Here is a 20,383-nt window from a genome sequence, read left to right as displayed (position 1 = left end):
AGCCCATGGGGTGAAAAAGTCGAATATGACTGAAACGTCTTCAAGCACGTGTTTGTACCAGGGCGAGATGTAGACTCACACCCATGGGGGTGGGGGCATAGACGCAAGAGTGAGTGCATCACCGTGCATGCACGTGTCCCTGTGCAGAAGGCGGCTGGGCACAGGCCCGTCCTTTGCTGGGGCCCCTCCACCACCTGCTGCCCTTGCCAGCCGTCTGTTTCCCCCGTAGACGTGGACGAGTGCTCCCTGAGTGACGGCCTGTGTCCGCACGGCCAGTGTGTCAACGTCATCGGTGCCTTCCAGTGCTCCTGCTATGCCGGCTTCCAGAGCACACCTGACCGCCAAGGCTGCGTGGGTGAGACCGCGCCCGCCCCCAGCCCCAGCCTCGGCCCCCGCCGCCACTGCAGTCTCTCCTGGCCTCAGTCCGAGCCCCTGCCTCTACCCTGACCACCCCCGCCCCGACAGTCAGCCCCCTGCTTGAAGTGCCTCCGCCAGGCCCTCACCTCGCCCAGCCTCCCACTTCCACCTTGCCCCGCCTCCCATGACGTCCTACCTCTTACCACACCCTCACTCTGCCCCGCCTCCCGCCCGGCCACGCTCCTGCCACGCCCCCAGCTTGCCCCACCTCACCCTGCGTCCTGCCACGCCCTCACCTTGCCCCGCCTCCCGCCTTGCCACGCCTCCGTCACGCCCCCCACCTCACCTTGCCCTACCTCCGGCGGTGCCCCCTGCCTCTTCCTGCCTCCTGCAGATGTGGACGAATGCCGCACCAGGAACGGTGGTTGCCACGTCCACTGTGTTAACACCAAGGGCAGCTACCAGTGCGGCTGCGGACCTGGCTACTCTCTGATGCCCGATGGGAGGGCGTGTGAAGGTGGGTGGGTGCAGCCCCCTCCCTCCGGCCTGGGATGTGGGCCCAGATGAAGCCAGCCACACCCTAGCCAGGCCACTGGCCCCGCAGAAGTGTCCCTGGGGTTCCCCCTCTGTCCCTTCCCACCTGCAGCCCGACCCCTACCCTGGTCCCCCAGATGTGGACGAATGTGAGCAGAATCCGGACATCTGTGACGGGGGCCAGTGCACCAACATGCCAGGGGGTCACCGCTGCCTCTGCTATGACGGCTTTGTGGCCACGTTGGACATGAGGATGTGTGTAGGTGAGGAGTTGGGACTACATACAGGTGGAGGAGGCAGCTTCACTTCACCCACCAGGCCTTCCACAAGGGGACAGGTGGGCAACGCAGACGCTAGTCCCGTTCCCGGAACACGTGGGCAGGGGAGATACGGGTTCCTTCTTGGTGGTCTGCTCCTGGCACTTGCACCCCACGGCCTTACACTGAGACCTGTGGGATCTTGTTCACAGCAGCAGAGACACCCCCCCCCACCCCCGAACCTTGTCCTTTTGAATACACTTATTAAACACCCACTGTGTACCCAGCGCATACAGCCAGGTGTGTGCCTGGCTTTGGGAGTCACCTTGTAAGATCATCATAGACCGAGGGGTTTATTGCAGAGGAAGGTGTGTGAGACAGAAGGACGCTGTGTTCTCTGAGCCCTGCTTCAGGACCTTGTCTCTGTCGTCTCTGCCAGGGTCACTGTCTTCGGGTGGGGGCTGGTTGGCACAGGCCCTGGGGAGCAGATGTGAACTGGTGACTCCATCAGGGCAGAGCTGGGGCCAGAGTACGAGGATGCAAAAAATGGAGCCCTCCCAGGGAGATGTGTCCAGCTCAGTGCAGCTTAAGCATTCCAGATCACAGGAATCTTAGGAAACACTGAACAAAAGGAGCTTGGGACCAAGAGAAGTAGGAAATGCTGCCTCCTCCATCCCCTCTTGCAGATCCACATTGGCAATAAAGGCTCTGAAAAGGCCTTCAGGCCTTAGCTTTAGCTTAGCATCCTCTTAAGGTATTGGTGTAAAATCTTTTGGGGAATGTATGTCCGATGTGTTCCATGGAATATGAACTATAGAATGTTGACTGAATTCTCGCAGCAGCCCAAGGGTGGAGTGGGGGAGCTATGACCAGTAGTGGAATCAGGGCAGCTCCCTATCCTTGAAGATGGGCAAAAAGAACCTGGATGCAGGGGACCCATGTGGCAGGGCACGCAGGCATGCTGCTGTGCCACACCCTCACCTGTTGCTTCTTCTGTCACCCCACAGACGTGGACGAGTGTGACCTGAACCCCCACATCTGCCTCCATGGCGTCTGCGAGAACACCAGGGGCTCCTTTTTCTGCCACTGCCAGCTGGGTTACATCGTCAGGAAGGGGGCCATGGGCTGCTTCGGTGAGCTGGTGGTCCGTGGAGCAGACGCAGGGGGGCGCCCCCGAGGGACCAGCTCAGGGCCCGTGGGGTCCGCCCCATCCCTTGGGGCAGAGCAAGGCCAGACCTCATTCTTACACATTTCCACTGGTAGGCCCTCACGCTGAAGCAAAAATAGGATCCGATCACATCCCCTTGGGGCTCCCTTGACGGCTGTGCGGGGGGAACTCTGGATCCCTTCGCAGTTCCCAGGGTGTGCAAGCCTGATGGTTTTAAGTGTCACAGCGATGAACATTCAAACATGTCAGTCATTCATGACCACGGAGCTGGTGCCTCAGAACCACAGATGTCTCCTCTCTACAGAACAGTTCTGGAGGGCAGAGTCTGAGATCGTGGTGTCAGAAGGCTTGGTTCCTTCTCAGGGGCCCAGAGGGAGAACTGGCCCTTTCCTCTCTCCTCACCTCTGGTGGTGCCCACGATGCTTGAACGCATCACTCCAGTCTCCATGTCTGTCATCAGGGGGCTTTCCTCTCTCTGCGTCCAAATTTCCCTCTTCTTGATCACCGGTCATTGCATTTAGGACCCCCTGTAATCCAGGAGGACCTCATTTTAATTTGGTTACATTTACAAAGACTTGGTTTCCAAAAAAAGGCCACATTCAGAGGTTCTTAGAGTCAGGATTGAAACATGCTTTCTTGGCGGGGAGAACATAATTCTATTTGCCATCATTATGTCGTTATTTCAATGCATACTAGAAGCAAACATTAGAAAACAGAGCATCCAAACCATGATTTCTTAGAGATCGTTGTTATACGTTTTTCTTCTAAAGTACATTCATGTAAGTAAAAATGGGAGACAGTGTAAAGAAACTTTTAGCGAGGACTTCCCCGGTGGTCTAGTGGCTAAGACCATGTCCTTGCTCCCAGTGCAGGGGACCCAGATTCGATCCCTGGTCAGGGCACTAGATCCCACATGCTGCAACTAACAGTTCGCATGCCACAACTAAGACCTGGTGCAGCCAAATAAAATTCTCACAAAGGAAAAACTTTCAGGGAACGGTAGCTCACTTAGGTGGCTGGTGAACATTGCAGGGATGATAAGGCTGATGCAAAACTGGCTGAGGGTTAGACACTCTGGTTTAGAAGGAAATCTTGCTTTAGAGGGAGAGTGTGTTCATTAAGACAGTGACTTTTTTTTTGGTTGTGCCATATTAGTTCCCCAACCAGGGATTGAACCCAAGCCCTTTAGTGAAAGCCGGGAATCCTAACCAAGGACAGTTCCTCTTATTGTCTACCCTGAGTCTCTCACGCTGCCATTTCAGACCATTTCTGGGGCATGCTGGGAGTCATGCCCTGTTGGGTTTGGGGGTTTTTCCTTTTGGGCTCTGGGTGAGGGTGGAAGCTCCTGCAATGGTGAGGGGGCATTTCTGGGCCCAGTCCGACCCTAGGGAAGGTCTTTCCTTCTGCTCCTGCCCTGAGTCTCCCCGCTCTGTACCTAAAGCCCTGTTTCTACTAGGCCCAGGCCTCTGAGGGGTCCTCTGTCCTCCATCCCATCTCCTGGTCCTGTCCTCCTATGCCTGGGTCCCTCTTCTCTCAGATGTAGATGAATGTCAGCTTGGGGGACACGGTTGTGACAGTCATGCCTCCTGCCTCAACACCCCTGGGAGTTTCAGCTGCAGCTGCCAGCCAGGCTGGGTTGGAGATGGCTTCGAATGCCATGGTAAGTGGGGGCCAGAGGTCCAGACAGAGAAGCAGAGGTGGGTGGGGTGAGTGGGCAGGCCACAGCCGGGCAGAGGTGGCTGGGCTCAGGCATGTCCATGGGGGAGGGTCGGGGTTGGGATTTGGAGGGTCTGCCTCCCCACAGCCCCCCAACGCACACACGTGGGGGACCCTGGGTTCCGTCTCCTGCAGACCTGGATGAATGTGCCTCCAAGGAGCATGGGTGCAGCCCGAGAGCTGACTGCCTCAATGCCCCTGGCTCCTACCGCTGTGCCTGCCGCCTGGGCTTCTCTGGGGATGGCTTCTCCTGTGAAGGTGAGGTCGGGGCGTGGGATGGGAGGGCTGGAGGGGTCCAGAAAGGATGGCCAAGGGGGGCTGGATTCCACGGTGCCCACGACTCACACTGATCCACTCACTGCTCTGTGGATGCCAGAAAGGATGTACCTTCAGCGCTTGGGGCCAGAGGCCAGGCCCTGAGTCCCTTGTAAGTGAAAGTGAAGTCGCTCAGTCGTGTCCAGCTCTTTGCCACCCCATGGACTGTAGCCTACCAGGCTCCTCTGTCCATAAGATTTTCCAGGCAAGAATGCTAGAGTGGGTTGCCATTTCCTTCTCCAGGAGATCTTCCGAACCCAGGGATTGAACCTGGGTCTCCCACATTGTAGGCAGACACTTTACCATCTGAGCCCCCAGGGAAGTCCCTGAGTCCCTTAGGGGCAGTCTTCTCTGGACTCTGAATGCGTGGAGTTTTCTGGGTGTGGAGACAGGAATACTTGCTTCCTATTGGCCCTCCGCCCCAGACTGTGAGCAACCATGTGCCCTGTCCTCTCCCTGGCTCTGACTCAGTCACCTGCCCGTTGAGTCAGGGTCTGAGTCCCCCCGGGCTACTTGCCAGCTCCCTGGAACTCCGGGTGACAGTGAAGGGCTCGAGTGATCAGGGCCGCTTGTCCCCACCATGTGGGTCCTCCCCTGCTGACCACCCGCCCCCTCCTCTGGGTCCCCTTAGACAGGGACGAATGTGCAGAGAATGTAGCCCTTTGCGAGAACGGGCAGTGCCTCAATGTCCCCGGCGGGTACCGCTGCGAGTGCGAGATGGGCTTCAGCCCCACCGAGGACCAGCATGCCTGCCAGGGTGAGGTCTGGGGCGGCCTGGGTGCGGGCAGAGCAGGGGGTCCCTGGAGTCGCTGGTGCTGGGGGCAGCAGAAGCAGGATTCTGGCCGGGCTGTGCTCACCTGGGCTCCGCTTCTCCTCAGACGTGGATGAGTGTGTGCTCGGGAACATCTGTGTGTTCGGGAGCTGTGAGAACCTGCCGGGGATGTTCCGCTGTATCTGCGATGAGGGCTATGAGCTGGACCGCGGTGGTGGCAACTGCACAGGTGTGGGGTCCGCGGGGCTCGGGGTTGCAGGCTTGTTCCATTGATTCCCACAGATCTCTTCTCACATGTCCTCTACAGAGTGGAGGGAGTCTTTGTCTGACCCCATCTCCAGTAGTGCCCCTCCCCATTAGCCTTCATCATCATCATCATTTATCATCCCCCAAGTAAATGCAGTGAGTCAGGGAGACGTCCCAGTAGTCCAGCGGTTAAGATTCTGTGTTTCCACTGCAGGGGGCACAAGTTCGATCCCTTGTTGGGGAACTAAGATCTCGCTTCCTGCATGCCAAGCAGCCAAAAGAAAAAAAAGGGCGCTGTAAATCAATGAAGTCAAGCTCCCTCCACTCCAACCATCAGAATGGTCTCCCACCTGTCTATCCCAAATGGGGGTCAGCAGACTTTTTCAGTGAAGGGCCAGCCAGTAAATATTTTCCGTTTTGGCCATACAGTCTCTGCCCTGTAGCTTAGAAACAGACATAGGTGATAAGTGAATGAATGGCTGTGCTTGTGTACCAGTAAAATTTTATTTACACAGACAGATAGGGGGCCGGATTTGACCCACAAGTTGTAGTCTGCCAGCCTAGCTTGAAACATGTTCTCAATATTGGTTTTTGTATGATAGCTCGTGGACTCTGCTGGCAAAGGCAAACCTCCAGGCCAAGTAGAAAAGAGCAGAGGAAGGCAGGGGGTTGCCTGGGACAGGCTACTGTCCCATCAGGCTTTCTTCCTAGGGGCCTTGTCCCTAGCACCAGCCCCCAGCAGCCAGGTATTCGACTCCCCAGGAAAAAGGCAGGAGGGAAGTGAGTTGAGAGGGGAGGATCTCCGCTGATGGTGCCCCCACCCCACAGATGTGAATGAATGTGCAGATCCTGTGAACTGCATCAACGGCCTGTGTGTCAACACCCCCGGCAGCTACCTCTGCAACTGCCCCCAGGATTTTGAGCTGAATCCCAGCGGCGTGGGCTGCGTGGGTAAGGACGCACTCTGCTGCAGGTGGGGTTCTGGGGTCCACATGCTGAATGCGGCCGCCTGCTCCTGATAGACAGGCCCTTGGCCAGAGCAGTCGTCCCTGTCTTTTGAAGTGCAGCCTTTGGGCTCTAGGCTGACAGATGCACAAAGTCACACATGCACACAGACATGTGCACACACGGACATACATAGAGTAATACACAGTTACACATACAAAGAGGTGCAAACACACACACAGAGACACACCCACCCTATTCTCCCCCACCACTTGCTAACCACCCCTTTCTGCCTGTTTAGATACCCGGGTCGGGAACTGTTTCCTGGACACACAGGATCGAGGGGACGGTGGCACTTCCTGCAGCGCGGAGATCGGGGTTGGCGTCACCCGGGCCTCCTGCTGTTGCTCCCTGGGTCGGGCTTGGGGCAACCCTTGTGAGCTGTGCCCGCTGGCCAACACCAGTGAGTCCCTGAGTGGAGTGGGAGCAGGAGAAGACGGAGACCTGGCCCTGGTCCAGGCTCCCTGAGGGCTTAGGGGGTCATCCCTGCCCAGGGAGGGACCCTGGGAGCCAGAAAGGGAGAAGGACTCAGCCTGGGTCACAGCATATTCTCCGCAGTTCATCATCTCGACCTCTCCCCAGAGTCTCCTGTGCCGTCTCTTCCTGCAGATTCTTTGTATGATCACATTTACTTGCCCGCTCAGTCAGTCAGCAAACACTGAGAATTCCTAGGGCATAGGAACCTAGAGAAGGATGAGATACAGCCACTGCACGCTGCCCCTCACCCATAAGCCAACAGTCCCTGGACTCGTGAGAGTAGAACTATTCTGAGTCTGTTTGAGACATAGTGATGGCCAAAGAGGAAGCCATGGAGAGGAAGAGGGTAAGGGAAGGCTTCCCAGGAGAGGGACTTGAATGAGGTTTTGAAGAATGAGTAGGAGTTTTCCAGGCAGCATAGAGGGAAGGGTGTGTGGTACAGTGGGAACGGCATGTGCAAAGTCCTCAGGTGTGGAGCAGGGAGGCATGTGTCTACCTATTCCGGGGCATATGTGTGTGAGGGTAATGTACATGCAAGATCTTCCTTTCATGGGGGAAACTTGTGGTCACATTAGAGTCTGGTTTTGGCTCACAAGAATCCTTCCTCCCTACCCCCAACTACCACCACAAAATCCATCTGCTCACATGTTGAATGTGAACAAGTGTTTACACACACACACACAGACACCAGATCCTCCATAATTGTACCAATATTTCTAGGCCCCAGAGGGTGAGGCAGTAAAGGGATGTAGTTTCTATGGTAACAGGATGCCAGACCCATTCTTGAGCCCTTTTTAGGGGACCTCCCTTCCTGTGCTTCCCCTGAGCCTTGCCCAAATGCCTCACCCCACAGTCCCTCACAAGAGCTTCTTTCCCTTGCAGCTGAGTACAGAACCCTGTGCCCAGGGGGTGAGGGCTTCCGGCCTAATTCCATCACTGTCATCCTGGAAGGTGAGTTCCTGGTAGACTATCCATCCATGTACCCACTAATTGACCTTCCTCTCATGTCCCATCATGGAGGAGCAGAGTTGGGCAACTTTGGGGTGGGGGACAGGTCCTCTCAGCTCTTCCACTTATTGGTTTATTGATTCATCCTTCTATCCAGTCCCCATCTACCCATCCATCCATCCCCCATTTACCCATCCATATATCCATTCCTCATCCATCCATCCACCCTTTCTTCTTTCCTTCCTTCCATCCATTCATCCATATATACATAAATGTAAGTACGTTTATCGATCCACTCACCTACCCACCCACCCATCCATCCAGTCATCCTTCTTTTCATCCATCGACCCATTTGCTTATTTGAGCCATTCTCTGCTTTTCATATCCACTTATCCACCCATTTATACATCTGTCCCCCCACATCCATCCATCCATCTACGCATTCCTCCTTTCATTTATTTATCCACCTGCTCACCCACTATTCATTCACACTCATGTTCTTGTCCATTCGCATTGTTGCTTATTCGCTCATCCACTACTTTTCATCTCTATCCACCTACTTACCCACCCACCCCTCCATCTATTCTTCTGTCCAAAGTGGATAATGAGATTGGACAGTTCCACCAAGAGGGAGCTTTGTGATGGATAGATGGATGGATGAGAGGATGGACTATCCAATGAAGGGGAAGAGGATGAATTCAGGGTGACATTGACCCGGGAGAGTCTGGGTGCAGCCTCTAAATATCAAACAGCTCTCGGGTGTCCTTAAAGAAGCCGGAGGTCCCAGGGGAAGGCATGGGTGTCCCCCAAGTACTCTGCTTGGGTGTAGCTTGCAAGCACAGCTTCCTCACTTCTTGACAGACATTGATGAATGCCAGGAGCTGCCAGGGCTGTGCCAAGGGGGCAACTGTGTCAACACCTTCGGTAGCTTCCAGTGCGAGTGCCCACCCGGCTACCACCTCAATGAGGATACCCGCATCTGCGAGGGTGAGCTTGAGCCCTCTCCTCCCTGCCTGCATTTCTGCCCAGCCTCACCTCTTCTTCAGGGCCTGGGGGCCCACATGCCCCGCTCCAGAGTCTGCTCACTTGCCTTGCTGCCCAGGGCCCACTGGAAGGGCTGCAAAGGCTTCCTTGGAATGCCCCAATCTACGCTCTGCTCCACTGCTTCTTCCCCATCTCCCCATTGCCTGACCTCCAGCCTCCTTCCCACTCAGAAATATCTGGCTTTATCGCAGCAGCCATGCCCTTCCTCAGGGCAAAAGCTGACCAAGGCCCAGAGCTAAGAGAGGAAGGAAAAAGACCCCTAAAGAGCAGTCACATCTTTCCTTTAAGCATCCCCTTCACTTGCCTGTTACGGTCCTCTCCTGCATCTTTGTGACAACCAGCAGTTAACTGGTGTCTGTGATTCTGTGTCACCATGGAGATGAGCGTTTGCTGTTCGTTCATTTACCAAAACAGCCTCATGGGGGAGATGTTCCCATTATGACCCCATTTTTCAGATGCAGAAACTAAGGGAGTTAATTGAGTCACTTGAGTGGTGAAAGTGTTAGTCATTCAGTCATGTCCGACTTAGCAACTACAGCCCACCAGTCTCCTCTGTCCATGGGATTCTCCAGGCAAGAATACTGGAATGAGTTACTATTCCCTTCTCCAGGGGATCTTCCTGACCCAGGGATCAAACCCAGTCTCCTGCATTGTAGGTGGATTCTTTACTGTCTGAGCCACAAAACCAGCTAGTAAGTGATCCTTGAGCCTGAGCTATTTTGATACAATGTATCAAATTCCTTCCTTCATCCATCCATCTGTCCACCAACCCATTCCTTTTTTTCTTTTCAGCAATATTAACTGAGCACCTGCATGCGAACAGACACCAGCATCAGCACACTAGGGCAGCAAGCTGTCTGCTCTGAGCAGCACGCTTTAGTTGCTGTTCAGTCACTCAGTCATGTCCCACTCTTTGCAACCCCATGGACTGCTGCACGCCAGGCTTCCCCTGTCCTTCTCTATCTCCCAGAGTTTGCTCAAACTCATGACTATTGAGTCAGTGATGCCATCCAATCATCTCATCCTCTGTTGCCCCCTTGTCCTCCTGCCCTCAGTCTTTTCCAGCATTAGGGTCTTTTCCAATGAGTCAGCTCTTTGCATCATGTGGCCAAAGTATTGGAGCTTCAGCATCAGTCCTTCCAATGAATATTCAGGGTTGATTTCCTTTAGGACTGACTGGTTTGGTCTCCTTGCTGTCCAAGGGACACTTAAGAGTTTTCTCACGCTTTAGAGACTCAAGGAAATGGTGAAGGCTGGGAGAGATCTAAGCTCAAAAGCCCCTTTGTATGTGTAGGTGGGAGCCGGCAAACCAGAATCAGAACCCAAAATGCTTGAAAAATATTTTATCCCTCCCTGCTTCCCCTACCCCATAGACTATCAAAAGAAAAAGGGAAAACTTCTGTCATCACATATGGCAGTGTGCTGCATTTTTTAACTATCACAGGGTAGGAAGATTTCAACCTGAATGTTGGCCTTGGCTATGGAGCCTTGCAGGGTCAGTTCGTGCCCTTGAGGGCTGCAGTGTTGGAGTACTTTCCAGCTTTCAGGCTCAAGGGCCCTCTACTCTGAAGCCCCCACTCCCCAGCCCTCTCCACTTAATGCTCTGCTGTTGCCATCTTGAAATTCTTCACATACTTTAAACAAGGGTTTTCATTTGCACTGGGCAAATTCTATAACCAGTCCTTGTTGAGAATTTTATCTAACTCCTAGAATCACTAAGTCACATGGTGATTCTGTGTTTGACTTTTTTGAGGAACTGCCAGACTGTTTTCCACAGCAGCCGCACCATTTTGCATTTTCACCGGCAACATACGAGGGTTCCAGTTTCTCCACATTTGTTATCAACACTTGCTATTTTCCATCATTTAAAGTAATATTATCCTAGTGGGTGTGAAGTGGTATCTCATGGTTTTGATTTGTGTTTCCCTAATGAACGGTGGCCAGTTGGAGGGTCTCTTAAGTATAATGCTGTTTTACAATTAGACCGGTTCTGTAGAAAATAAGGGAAATGGGTAGAAGTAGGATATGTGTTTGGAGAAGGCGAGGGCACCCCACTCCAGTACTCTTGCCCGGAAAATCCTGTGGACAGAGGGGCCTGGTAGGCTGCAGTCCATGTGGTTGCTAAGAGTTGGACACGACTGAGCAACTTCACTTTCACTTTTCACTTTCATGCATTGGAGAAGGAAATGGCAGCCCACTCCAGTGTTCTTGCCTGGAGAATCCCAGGGACAGGGGAGCCTGGCGGGCTGCCATCTGTGGGGTCGCACAGGGTCGGACAAGACTGAAGCAACTTAGCAGCAGCAGCAGTGACTAATGAAGTTGAATACCTTTTCGTGTGCTTATTGGCCATTTGTATATCTTCTTTGGAAAAAATGTCCTTTCAGGTCTTTTGCCCATTTAAGAATTGGGTTGTTTGTCTTTTTGTTGTTGAGTTGTAAGAGTTCTTTATATATGCTGGACAAGACTCCCATCGCCTATGTGATTTGCAGAGATTCTCCCATTCTGTGGGTTGTGTTTTACTTTCTTGATAGTGTCATTGATGCACAATAGGTTTAAATTTTTAGGAAATCCAGCTCATCTGGGTTTTTTTTGTTTGCTTTTGGGTTTGTGCTTTTGGTGTCATATCTAAGAACCTGTTGCTAAATACAAGCTCTTTAAGGTTTACCTCTGTGTTTTCTTTCAAGGGTTTTATGTGTTAGCTCCCCTGTTTAGGTCTTCTGTGTATTTTGAGTTAATTTTTGTGTATGGTGTGAGGTAGGATCCAACTTCATTCTTTTGCAGGTGGAATGACAGTTTTCATTCTGTGGATTCTTTAGTATATCCTATATGTCAGGTTCCCTGGTTTTGTAAGTTTTTGACTGGGTCCCAGAGTTCGTCAAAAGTTAATTTTGTCAGTTTTTGCCCAGCTCCGTAGTTGCTTTTTGTGGAGGAATAGAACTTCAACATTCCCTACTCTGCCATTTTTGGAAATGTCACTCCTAGTGAAATAAACTACTACTTGTTTTTGTGTAGCCCATTAAGAATGCTTTTTACATTTTTAAAAATTATCGGGAAAAACTCAGAAGAAGAAAACTATTTTGAGCCACGTGAAAATGACGTGAAACTCACATTTCAGTGGCCATAAATCAAGTTTTATTAGAGCAGAGCATGCTAATTTGTTTACTCATTGTCTGTGGCTGTCTACCTGCTCTGATGGCAGTGTGAAAAGCTCATCAGAGACCATTGTTGCCTGACAATACAAAAAAAAAAAAAAGCCCTGGTGGCCTAGCGGTAAAGAATCTGCCTGCAATTCAGGAGACGGAAGAGACATGGGTTTGATCCCTAGGTTAAGAAGATCCCCTGGAGAAGGAAAGGCAACCCACTCCAGTATTCTTGCCTGGAGAATCCCATGGACAGAGGAGCCTGGTGGGCTACATTCCACGGGATCACAAAAGGATCAGACACGACTAAGCAACTAAGCAGCAACTTGCTTTGCAGAAAAAGTTTGCTGCCTCCTGGACTAGGGGGTTGATCTGATTGAGAATCAACTTTTTTCTTTCAAGAATATTTTATTCGAAGGACTCTTGCTTCCTATTGCATCACACTGGGAAGCACGGGATTGCCCCACTCTTGATGATAATATCATTCATTTGTAAGCTCAGGTCATATTTTTTCTTTTTTCTTAATAGAGCAGGGATCATAGTAAACTGTTTTCCCCACCTAACACCATGCTGTGTCTTTCCACATCACTAAGGTATCTGTGCATTTGAAGCTAATCCTGAAACTAGACTCAAGCACATAGTAAAGTTGTTCTGGCAGACTTGTGGTGGGGAGTTATCCAGATGATTCCTGGATACAGACAATTCCTCCCTCCCTTGCAGACATCGACGAATGCTCTGCACACTCAGGCATCTGTGGCCCTGGAACCTGCTACAACACTCTGGGGAACTACACTTGTGTCTGCCCTATGGAATACCTGCAAGTCAACGGTGGCAATAACTGCATGGGTATGAAGTGTGATGATGAGAGAGACCAGTAGTTGTGAAAAAAGCGCTAGCATATGGGAGGGGCTTCTGGAAGTCTCTAACCCTTGGAAGAGTGTGGAGAGGCATGTTTGTTAGGGGAGAGATGAAGGGTGAGTGTATTTGAAATGCTGCTATGTAGCAGTGAACAAGGCTGCAGGGCTCAGGGCTGCCATGAATGGTTGTCCAGGTTGTGCACTGCCCAAGAAAGGTCAACATGTGAATGGCACTCTCCTGTGTGTTGCCTCAGAGAAGTCAAGCCAGTAGTTTTCAAATGGATTTATGAAATGCCTCTCTGGCTGTCTTCCTCTGGTGTCTCTAACCTACATCCTTCTCCCCAACCCAACTGCAGACATGAGGAAGAGCGTCTGTTTCCGGCATTACAACAGCACGTGTCGGAATGAGCTGGCCTTTAACGTGACCCGGAAGATGTGCTGCTGTTCCTACAACATCGGCCAGGCCTGGAATAGACCCTGTGAGGCCTGCCCGACCCCCGCCAGTCGTGAGTGCCCCTCCCCCGCCTTCTTTCCAGTCTGGCCCTTTTCAGTGCAGTGTTTAAGGCAGCCTGCTGCACTTAGGACTCCTGGATGAGTCTGTTGTTTTGATTAGAGCCAAAGAGTTGAAATTCCATCCCGATCAGTGTTTGGGGAAAATCAATACATTCTGATTTTGCAGACTTTTGGAATTCAGGGTGGATCAGTGAGGCTTTCATCTGGGTTAAAGGACCTTGAAGACTCACAGATTATCTGGGGGTGGGGCGGGGTGGTGTCAGTGAGTGCGTGGGGCCAAGAGCAAAAAACAGAAGTGGTCAGAGACACCAGGGCCCCATGAACTGGGAAAGTAGAGAGCTCACAGAAGCTCTGGAAAGGATTACAGAAATGTCGATTGGGATGAAGAAGGGTGTTCCAGGCAGGGGACAGCAGGAGAAAAACCCTAAAAGAAGGACTGAGCAGTGGGGGTGAGCTCTATTTAAAAAATCTATCAGCCAGCTGGGCATCAGAAAGAGCTGCAGGAATGGAGTGCCCACCAGCTGAAGATTAAACTGTATTGTTGTCCAGTCTCTCAATCATGTCTGACTCTGCAACCCCATAAGCTGCAGCGTGCCAGCCTCCCCTGTCCTCCACTATCTCCCAGAGTTTGCCCAAACTCGTCCACTGAGTCAGTGATGCCATCCAACCATCTCATCCTCTGTCACCCCCTTCTCCTCCTGCCCTCAATCTATCCCAGCATCAGGGTCTTTTCCAGCGAGTTGGCTCTTTGCATCAGGTGGCCAAAGTATTGGAGCTTCAGCATCAGTCATTCCAATGAATATTCATGGTTGATTTCCTTTAGGATTGACTGGTTTGACAAGCGTATTAATGCTATGGAATGAATGCTTGTGTCCTTCATCCCAGATTTCATATGTTGAAACCCTAACTCCCAGTGTAATAATAGTGTTTGGAGATGGAGCCTTTGGGAGTTAATTAGGTCATGTGGATGGAGCCCTCTAAATGGGATTAGTGCCCTTATAAGAAGAGACACAAGAGTTGCTCTGTAGCCCACCAGACTCCTCTGTCCATGGGATTCTCTAGTCAAGAATACTGGAATGGGTAGCCACTCCCTTCTCCAGGGGGTCTTCTTGACCCAGGGACTGAACCCACATCTCCTGCATTGCAGGCAGATTCTTTACCATCTGAGCTACCAGGGAAGCCCCATCATTGCATTAAAGCTACCCTGATCTAGGATCACCTCAACTTGATTAAATCTGCAAAGATCCTATTTCCAAAAAGGGTCCCAGAAAGACTGGGTGGACAGGAGCTTTGGGGGTGGGAGGGTCATTGTTCAACCCAGCACGATGGAGTCGGGGGGGATCATTGTTGGGTATCTCTGGGCGCCAGACCCTGTTCTGAGATCTAGAAAATAAAAATATGGTAGACCCAAGCTGGGCAGTCTGGGAGGAAACTGCAGACAGCCAAGTCTGGTCATGAGATCGTCAAGAGAGATCAAACCTCACTCAGAGATTATGTGGTGGGACTCGGGTACCTGCCTGAATTGTGTGCGCCTGAATCTGAGCTGCAGGTCGAATATCGATGAGGCAGAAGTCCAGACTAGCCTCAGTGGCCATTATGTTCTCATCATGATGCAGGCAAAAGAGTGAGTGAGGGGCAGGGCAGGGACCTGGGGACAGGGGGCACCAACCTAATGCCTGATCATGTCTGTCAGGTAAGTCCAGGGACACCCACCCACCTGGGGACTGAGGTCAGGTAAGCAAAATCTTGGTGTCCGCAGTGGGATATAATTAGAGTGTGAATTGCCCAGGGGACTTCCTAGCTGACTCAGTGGTAAAGAATCCACCTGCCAATGCAGGAGACATGGGTTCAATCCCTGGGTTGGGAAGATCCCATGAAGGAGGAAATGGCAACCTACTCCAGTATTCTCGCCTGGGAAACCCTATGGACAGAGGAGCCTGGTGGGCTGCAGTTCAGGGGGCTGCAAAGAGTTGGACGTGACTTAGCAACTGAACAACAATAGCAACAACGATTTGCCCCGGGGAGCCAAAGGATAGTATCATCCTCAGTCCATGGCCACAGTGAGGAGCTGCCCTGGAGTCCTCAAGGCTGAAGCAGACTGTGCTAGGCAACAGCAAAGGGAACAGTATAGGCAAAGTTGTGGTAGCGTAACAGAGCAGGAATATCCAGATGTGTAATGAAATCAGGGTAACAGGAGGGCAGGAGTTCCTGTTAGCAGGAAGGTGGGACTTGGGGAGAGAGGAAGGTCTGGAGGTCTGGACTGTAGAGTCTGCTTTTTATGGTGAGGATGGTAGGGCGTGGCTGGTGGCACTCACAGAAAGAAGAGATGTGCCTGTATGTTGGAAGATCACACGGCACAGGGGCCTGTAACCCTCCCAGTGCTGGTCAGGGTGGAGGGAGTTATCAGAGGCCAGGTGAGCACCAGGCTACAGGGATGGACCAGGTGATCAGAGACAAGAGGAGGGGTCCTCCTAGCAGGGCTGCAGCCCCAGCCCCCACTCCCCTGTTTTCCTTTGCACAGTGGATTACCAGATCCTGTGTGGAAACCAGGTTCCCGGGTTCGTCATCGACATCCACACAGGGAAGCCCCTTGGTGAGTGACCTCCGTGCCCTCTTCTCCCTGCTGCCACCGCCTGGAGCCCCCGGTCACTCTGTGCCCTGAGCCCTGCCCCCTCTCTTCCCCTCCCCCACAACACTTTCCCTTCCATTCTCCTCTACCCCGCACCCTCGCTCTCCTGTTTCCCTGGGCCAGGAATCCTGCCCCTCAATCCTGCTCCTTTTTTTTTTTTTTTAAGGCAGAGAATATTTTTAGTAAATTGTTCATTTTTTAAAATTCTGTTAAAATACCCATAACAGAAAATTGGCCATTTTAACCATTTTTAAGTGTCCAATTCATAACATTAAATAGATTCACACCACCGTGCAACCATCCCCACCATTCATCTCCAGAACTTTGTCATCTTCCCCTACTGAAACTCTGTTCCCATGAAACATTGACTCCCCACCCCTTCCCCCAGCTCCTGGGAACCCCCATTCTACCTTCAAACTGTGGTAGAGGTCCACAATTTATGGAGAACTGTGGTCTCCATCAATTTTCCCTCACAGAAACAGAATCATACAGTATTTGTCCTTTTTGTTTACTGTTGTTGTTTAGTCACTAAGTTGGGTCCAATTCTTTGCTACCCCAAGGACTGCAGCACGCCAGGCTTCCCTGTCCTCCGCTGTCTCCTAGAGTTTGCTCAAACTCATGTCCATTGAGTTGGTCATACTATCCAACCACCTCATACTCTGTTGCCCCATCTCCTCCTGCCTTCAATTTTTCCCAGCCTCAGAGTATTTTCCAATGAGTCGGCTCTTTGCATCAGGTGGCCAAAGTATTGCAGCTTCAGCTTCAGCATCAGTCCTTCCATTGAATCTTCAGGGTTGATTTCCTTCAGGATTTCCTTTAGGATTGACTGGTTGGATCTCCTTGCAGTTCAAGAGACTCTCAAGAGTCTTCTCCAACACCACAGTTTGAAAGCATCAATTCTTTGGCGCTCAGTTTTCTTTATAGTCCAACTCTCACATCCGTACATGACTACTGGAAAAACCATAGCTTTGACTAGATGGACCTTTGTTGGCAAAGTAATGTCTTGCTTTTTAATATGCTGTCTCATAGCTTATCTTCCAAGGAGGAAGCGTCTTAATTTCATGGCTGCAGTCACCATCTGCAGTGATTTTGGAGCCGAAGAAAATAAAGTCTGTCACTGTTTCCATTGTTTCCCCCTCTATTTGCCATGAAAATCAGTCCTGAATATTCACTGGAAGGACTGATGCTGAAGCTGCAACTCCAATACTTTGGCCACCTGATAAGAAGAACTGAGTCATTGGAAAAGACCCTGATGCTGGGAAAGATTGAAGGAGGGAGGAGAAGGGGATGACAGAGGATGAGATGGTTGGATGGCATTACTGACTCGATGGACATGAGTTTGAGTTGGCTCTGGGAGTTGGTGATGGACAGGGAAGCCTGGCGTGCTGCAGTCCATGGGGTCGCAAACAGTTGGACACGACTCAGCGACTGAACTGAACTGAACTTCCTTCAAGATTGACTGGTTTGATCTCCTTGCAATCCACAGGACTCTCAAGAGTCCTTTTATTATCTGTCTGGCTTATTTCACTCAGCATAATATTCCCAAGATTTACCCATGTTGCAGCATGGATCAAAGTTAAATGAGGTCTTGTACAATGAAAGTTAAATGAGATCTTGTACCTGAATGCCAAATTTCAGCTGTGCGGTATTTAATTGATGAGCCTATTTTCAGGTGTCTTCATCCCATGGATGTATTCTCCTTATTTCTTTTTTTAAAAAATTAATTAATTAATTTGGCTGCACTGGGTCTTAGTTGTGGCACGCAGGATCTTCGATCTTTGTTGCAGAGTGCGAGATGCATTCCCTGACCAGGGATAGACTGGGAGCTTGGAGTCTTAGCCCCTGGACCACCAGGGAAGTCCCTCTCCTTACTTTCAACAACTGGAACAGAGCAGATGAGATCTGATTCTCTTCCAGCCGCCCCTTCAAATCTCAGTCTCTTTCCCCCTCTCCCAAGGGTCCAAGGTCGTAAATCAGTCCCCCATGGGTGGACACTTAGGCTGATTCCAGGTTCTTCTTTATAAACAGCTTTATTGAGATATAACTCATGCTTTATGCCTGGAGTACTTCTTTCTAGTGCCTTCTTCATGCATTTAAACACATATTGAGGTTCCCCCCATTGAAAATGTATGGCATTGTTTTCTGGGAGTTGGCCATAAATCCTATGCTTTCTCACGTATTGTCTATAGGACAATAATAATTAAAAAAAAAAAAAACTTGCTTTTTTCCCCCAGAAGAGAATTGTGAAGAACCAGCCAGGCTACTACACACAGGACTGCTTCCTTCTATGTCCTGCTTTGTAGTATTCCAAGTGTGGACACATCCCAGGTCATAAGTCAGTTCCCCGTGGATGGACACTTAGGCAGATTCCAGGATCTCATATAAATAAAACAGCTCTCCTGAGATATAATTCATGCACCATACACTTCACCCATCAAAAGTGCACACTTCAGGGGCTTCCTTGGTGGTCCAGGGATCAAGGCTCTGTTCTTCCACTGCAGGGGGCATGGGTTTGATCCCTATTCTAGAAAGTTCCACACGCTATGAGGTGTGGTCAAAGGGAAAACTCAGAGTTGTGCTCCATCACTTCAAGTTTAGAGCATTCCATCACACCAAAAGAAACTCCGTCCCTATAAACAATCATTCCTCATTCTCTCTTCCCCCAGCCCCCCAGCAACCACTAGTCTGCTTTCTGTCTCTTTGGATGTGTCTGTTCTGGACGTTTCATATAAATGGTATCATACGGTGTTTGTTCTTTGGGGACTGGCTTCTCTCACTAAGCTTCATGTTTTCAAGGTTCACCCACATTGTAGTGAGTGTCAGTGCTTCACCCCTTTTGCAGGCTGAATCGTATTCTCTTGTATGAAAAGACCACATTTTTTATGCTTTTTTTAAAATTAGAGGATAATTACTTTACAGTATTGTGGTGGTAAAATAGATAGCCACATTTATTTTTTGACCATGTGGCATGCAGGCTCTTCCCTGACCAGGGATCCAACCTGTGCCCCCTGCAGTGGGAGCACAGAGTCTTAATGACTGGACCGTCAGGGAAGTCTGGAGAGACCACATTTTGTCATCAGTTCCTCTTTTGATGTTTCTAGTTTCTTGCTAAACGTCATCACAACGCAGGTCCTCTCATGAAACTTCCTGCTGACACATGGGGCTGCTTCATTCCAGAGACCCCAGAATAGCAGGCTTGCACACACACACACACATATGTGCTGGGTCACAGCCAATGTGCATTTTTGTTGAGAAAGATGCCCTCTCCCCTTCTGCCTTCCCTCTCACATCCTGATTTCTTTCTGCTGTCAGCAGTTCTAGGTTAGCCACAGTAGAATTTTTCAACTGAAGGCTCGCTTGTGGACACACAGGTTCTCCCCAGTGGCACGATCTCTTAGGTCAGGGTCCCCAGACGACGCCAGGGGCTGGGCTGCCCCTGATGGCTGGTGACTTCCCCAGACATCGACGAGTGTGGGGAGATCCCCGCCATCTGTGCCAGTGGCGTCTGCATCAACCAGATTGGGAGCTTCCGCTGCGAGTGCCCTGCGGGCTTCAGCTACAACAGCCTGCTGCTGGTCTGTGAAGGTGCTGCCGCCCCCCTACCCCCACCCCCGCGTGGGGTCCTGGTCCTTCTCCCACCCTGTGCTCTCCGGGCAAGTCATTTAAATTCCATGAATCTCAGTTTCCCCCTCTGCCTATGGGGCTAACACCTTTCCAAGGGGCTCCAGCCCACATCACCCCGCTCCATGTGGTTCTAGCTGCTTTTAGAAAAACAAGGGGGAGGGGGCTGGATTTAAGGTTTGATTCTGCAGGAAAGATTTTCTTTCACTCCCCCCACCTGGCTGGCTGTACTCCCCAGACGTGGATGAGTGCACCAGCGGGGAGAACCCCTGCCAGCAGAACGCCGACTGCATCAACATCGCTGGCAGCTACCGCTGCAAGTGCGCCCAAGGGTACAAGCTGTCGCCAGGCGGGGCTTGCGTGGGTAAGTGGGGACATAGTCGGGAGGTGAGGGAGCAGGACAAAGCCAGACTCTGTTTCCTGCTGGGACTTGGGTAGGGCACGGTCCTGTCTGGACTTTGCTCCTTGGCTGTAGTTTTTTCTTTTTTGGCCATGTCACTTTACATGAGGGACCTTAGTTCTTGGAACAACGATTAAACCTGTGCCCCCAGTGGAAGCGCACAGTCCTAATCGCTGGAGTTGCCACCTTGGCTGTACTTCGGGGTGGGGGTGCCGAGGACATCTGTTAATGGGGGAGTCGTGAGGATGAAATGGGAGGGGAAGTGTCTCCCCGGGGGCAACAGCTCACATGGGGAACTTCCCGCAGGGTCGGGCTCCCCTAATTGCAGCATGTGATGGCTCGGGACATGCTGTGGGTGGGAGCCCTGGGGACACTGTGCTGCTT

At 51.3% G+C, this 20,383-nt stretch overlaps 1 protein-coding gene across 6 annotated transcripts in view; it reads left to right on the top strand.

Moving 5' to 3' along the window:
* Positions 1 to 20,383, top strand: part of FBN3 (fibrillin 3) — a 69,791-nt gene that overhangs the window by 26,545 nt on the left and 22,863 nt on the right. For all 6 annotated transcript variants that reach the window (XR_009600637.1, XR_006059860.2, XM_042250026.2 and 3 more), the window contains 17 exons: positions 230 to 355; positions 752 to 874; positions 1,029 to 1,154; positions 2,156 to 2,281; positions 3,854 to 3,976; positions 4,168 to 4,290; positions 4,979 to 5,104; positions 5,226 to 5,348; positions 6,194 to 6,316; positions 6,612 to 6,773; positions 7,730 to 7,798; positions 8,657 to 8,782; positions 12,700 to 12,825; positions 13,193 to 13,342; positions 15,871 to 15,942; positions 19,438 to 19,563; positions 19,838 to 19,963. Coding sequence is in view for 4 of the 6 variants with exons in the window: in XM_042250026.2 (XP_042105960.1) it covers positions 230 to 355; positions 752 to 874; positions 1,029 to 1,154; positions 2,156 to 2,281; positions 3,854 to 3,976; positions 4,168 to 4,290; positions 4,979 to 5,104; positions 5,226 to 5,348; positions 6,194 to 6,316; positions 6,612 to 6,773; positions 7,730 to 7,798; positions 8,657 to 8,782; positions 12,700 to 12,825; positions 13,193 to 13,342; positions 15,871 to 15,942; positions 19,438 to 19,563; positions 19,838 to 19,963 (2,076 nt within the window). In the remaining 2 variants the exon portion in view is untranslated. The remainder of the gene's footprint in view (positions 1 to 229; positions 356 to 751; positions 875 to 1,028; positions 1,155 to 2,155; positions 2,282 to 3,853; positions 3,977 to 4,167; positions 4,291 to 4,978; positions 5,105 to 5,225; positions 5,349 to 6,193; positions 6,317 to 6,611; positions 6,774 to 7,729; positions 7,799 to 8,656; positions 8,783 to 12,699; positions 12,826 to 13,192; positions 13,343 to 15,870; positions 15,943 to 19,437; positions 19,564 to 19,837; positions 19,964 to 20,383) is intronic.

The sequence above is a fragment of the Ovis aries genome, chromosome 5 (genome assembly GCF_016772045.2).
Source record: "Ovis aries strain OAR_USU_Benz2616 breed Rambouillet chromosome 5, ARS-UI_Ramb_v3.0, whole genome shotgun sequence".
NCBI lineage: Eukaryota > Metazoa > Chordata > Mammalia > Artiodactyla > Bovidae > Ovis > Ovis aries.
This window is presented reverse-complemented; position numbering and strand designations above follow the sequence as displayed.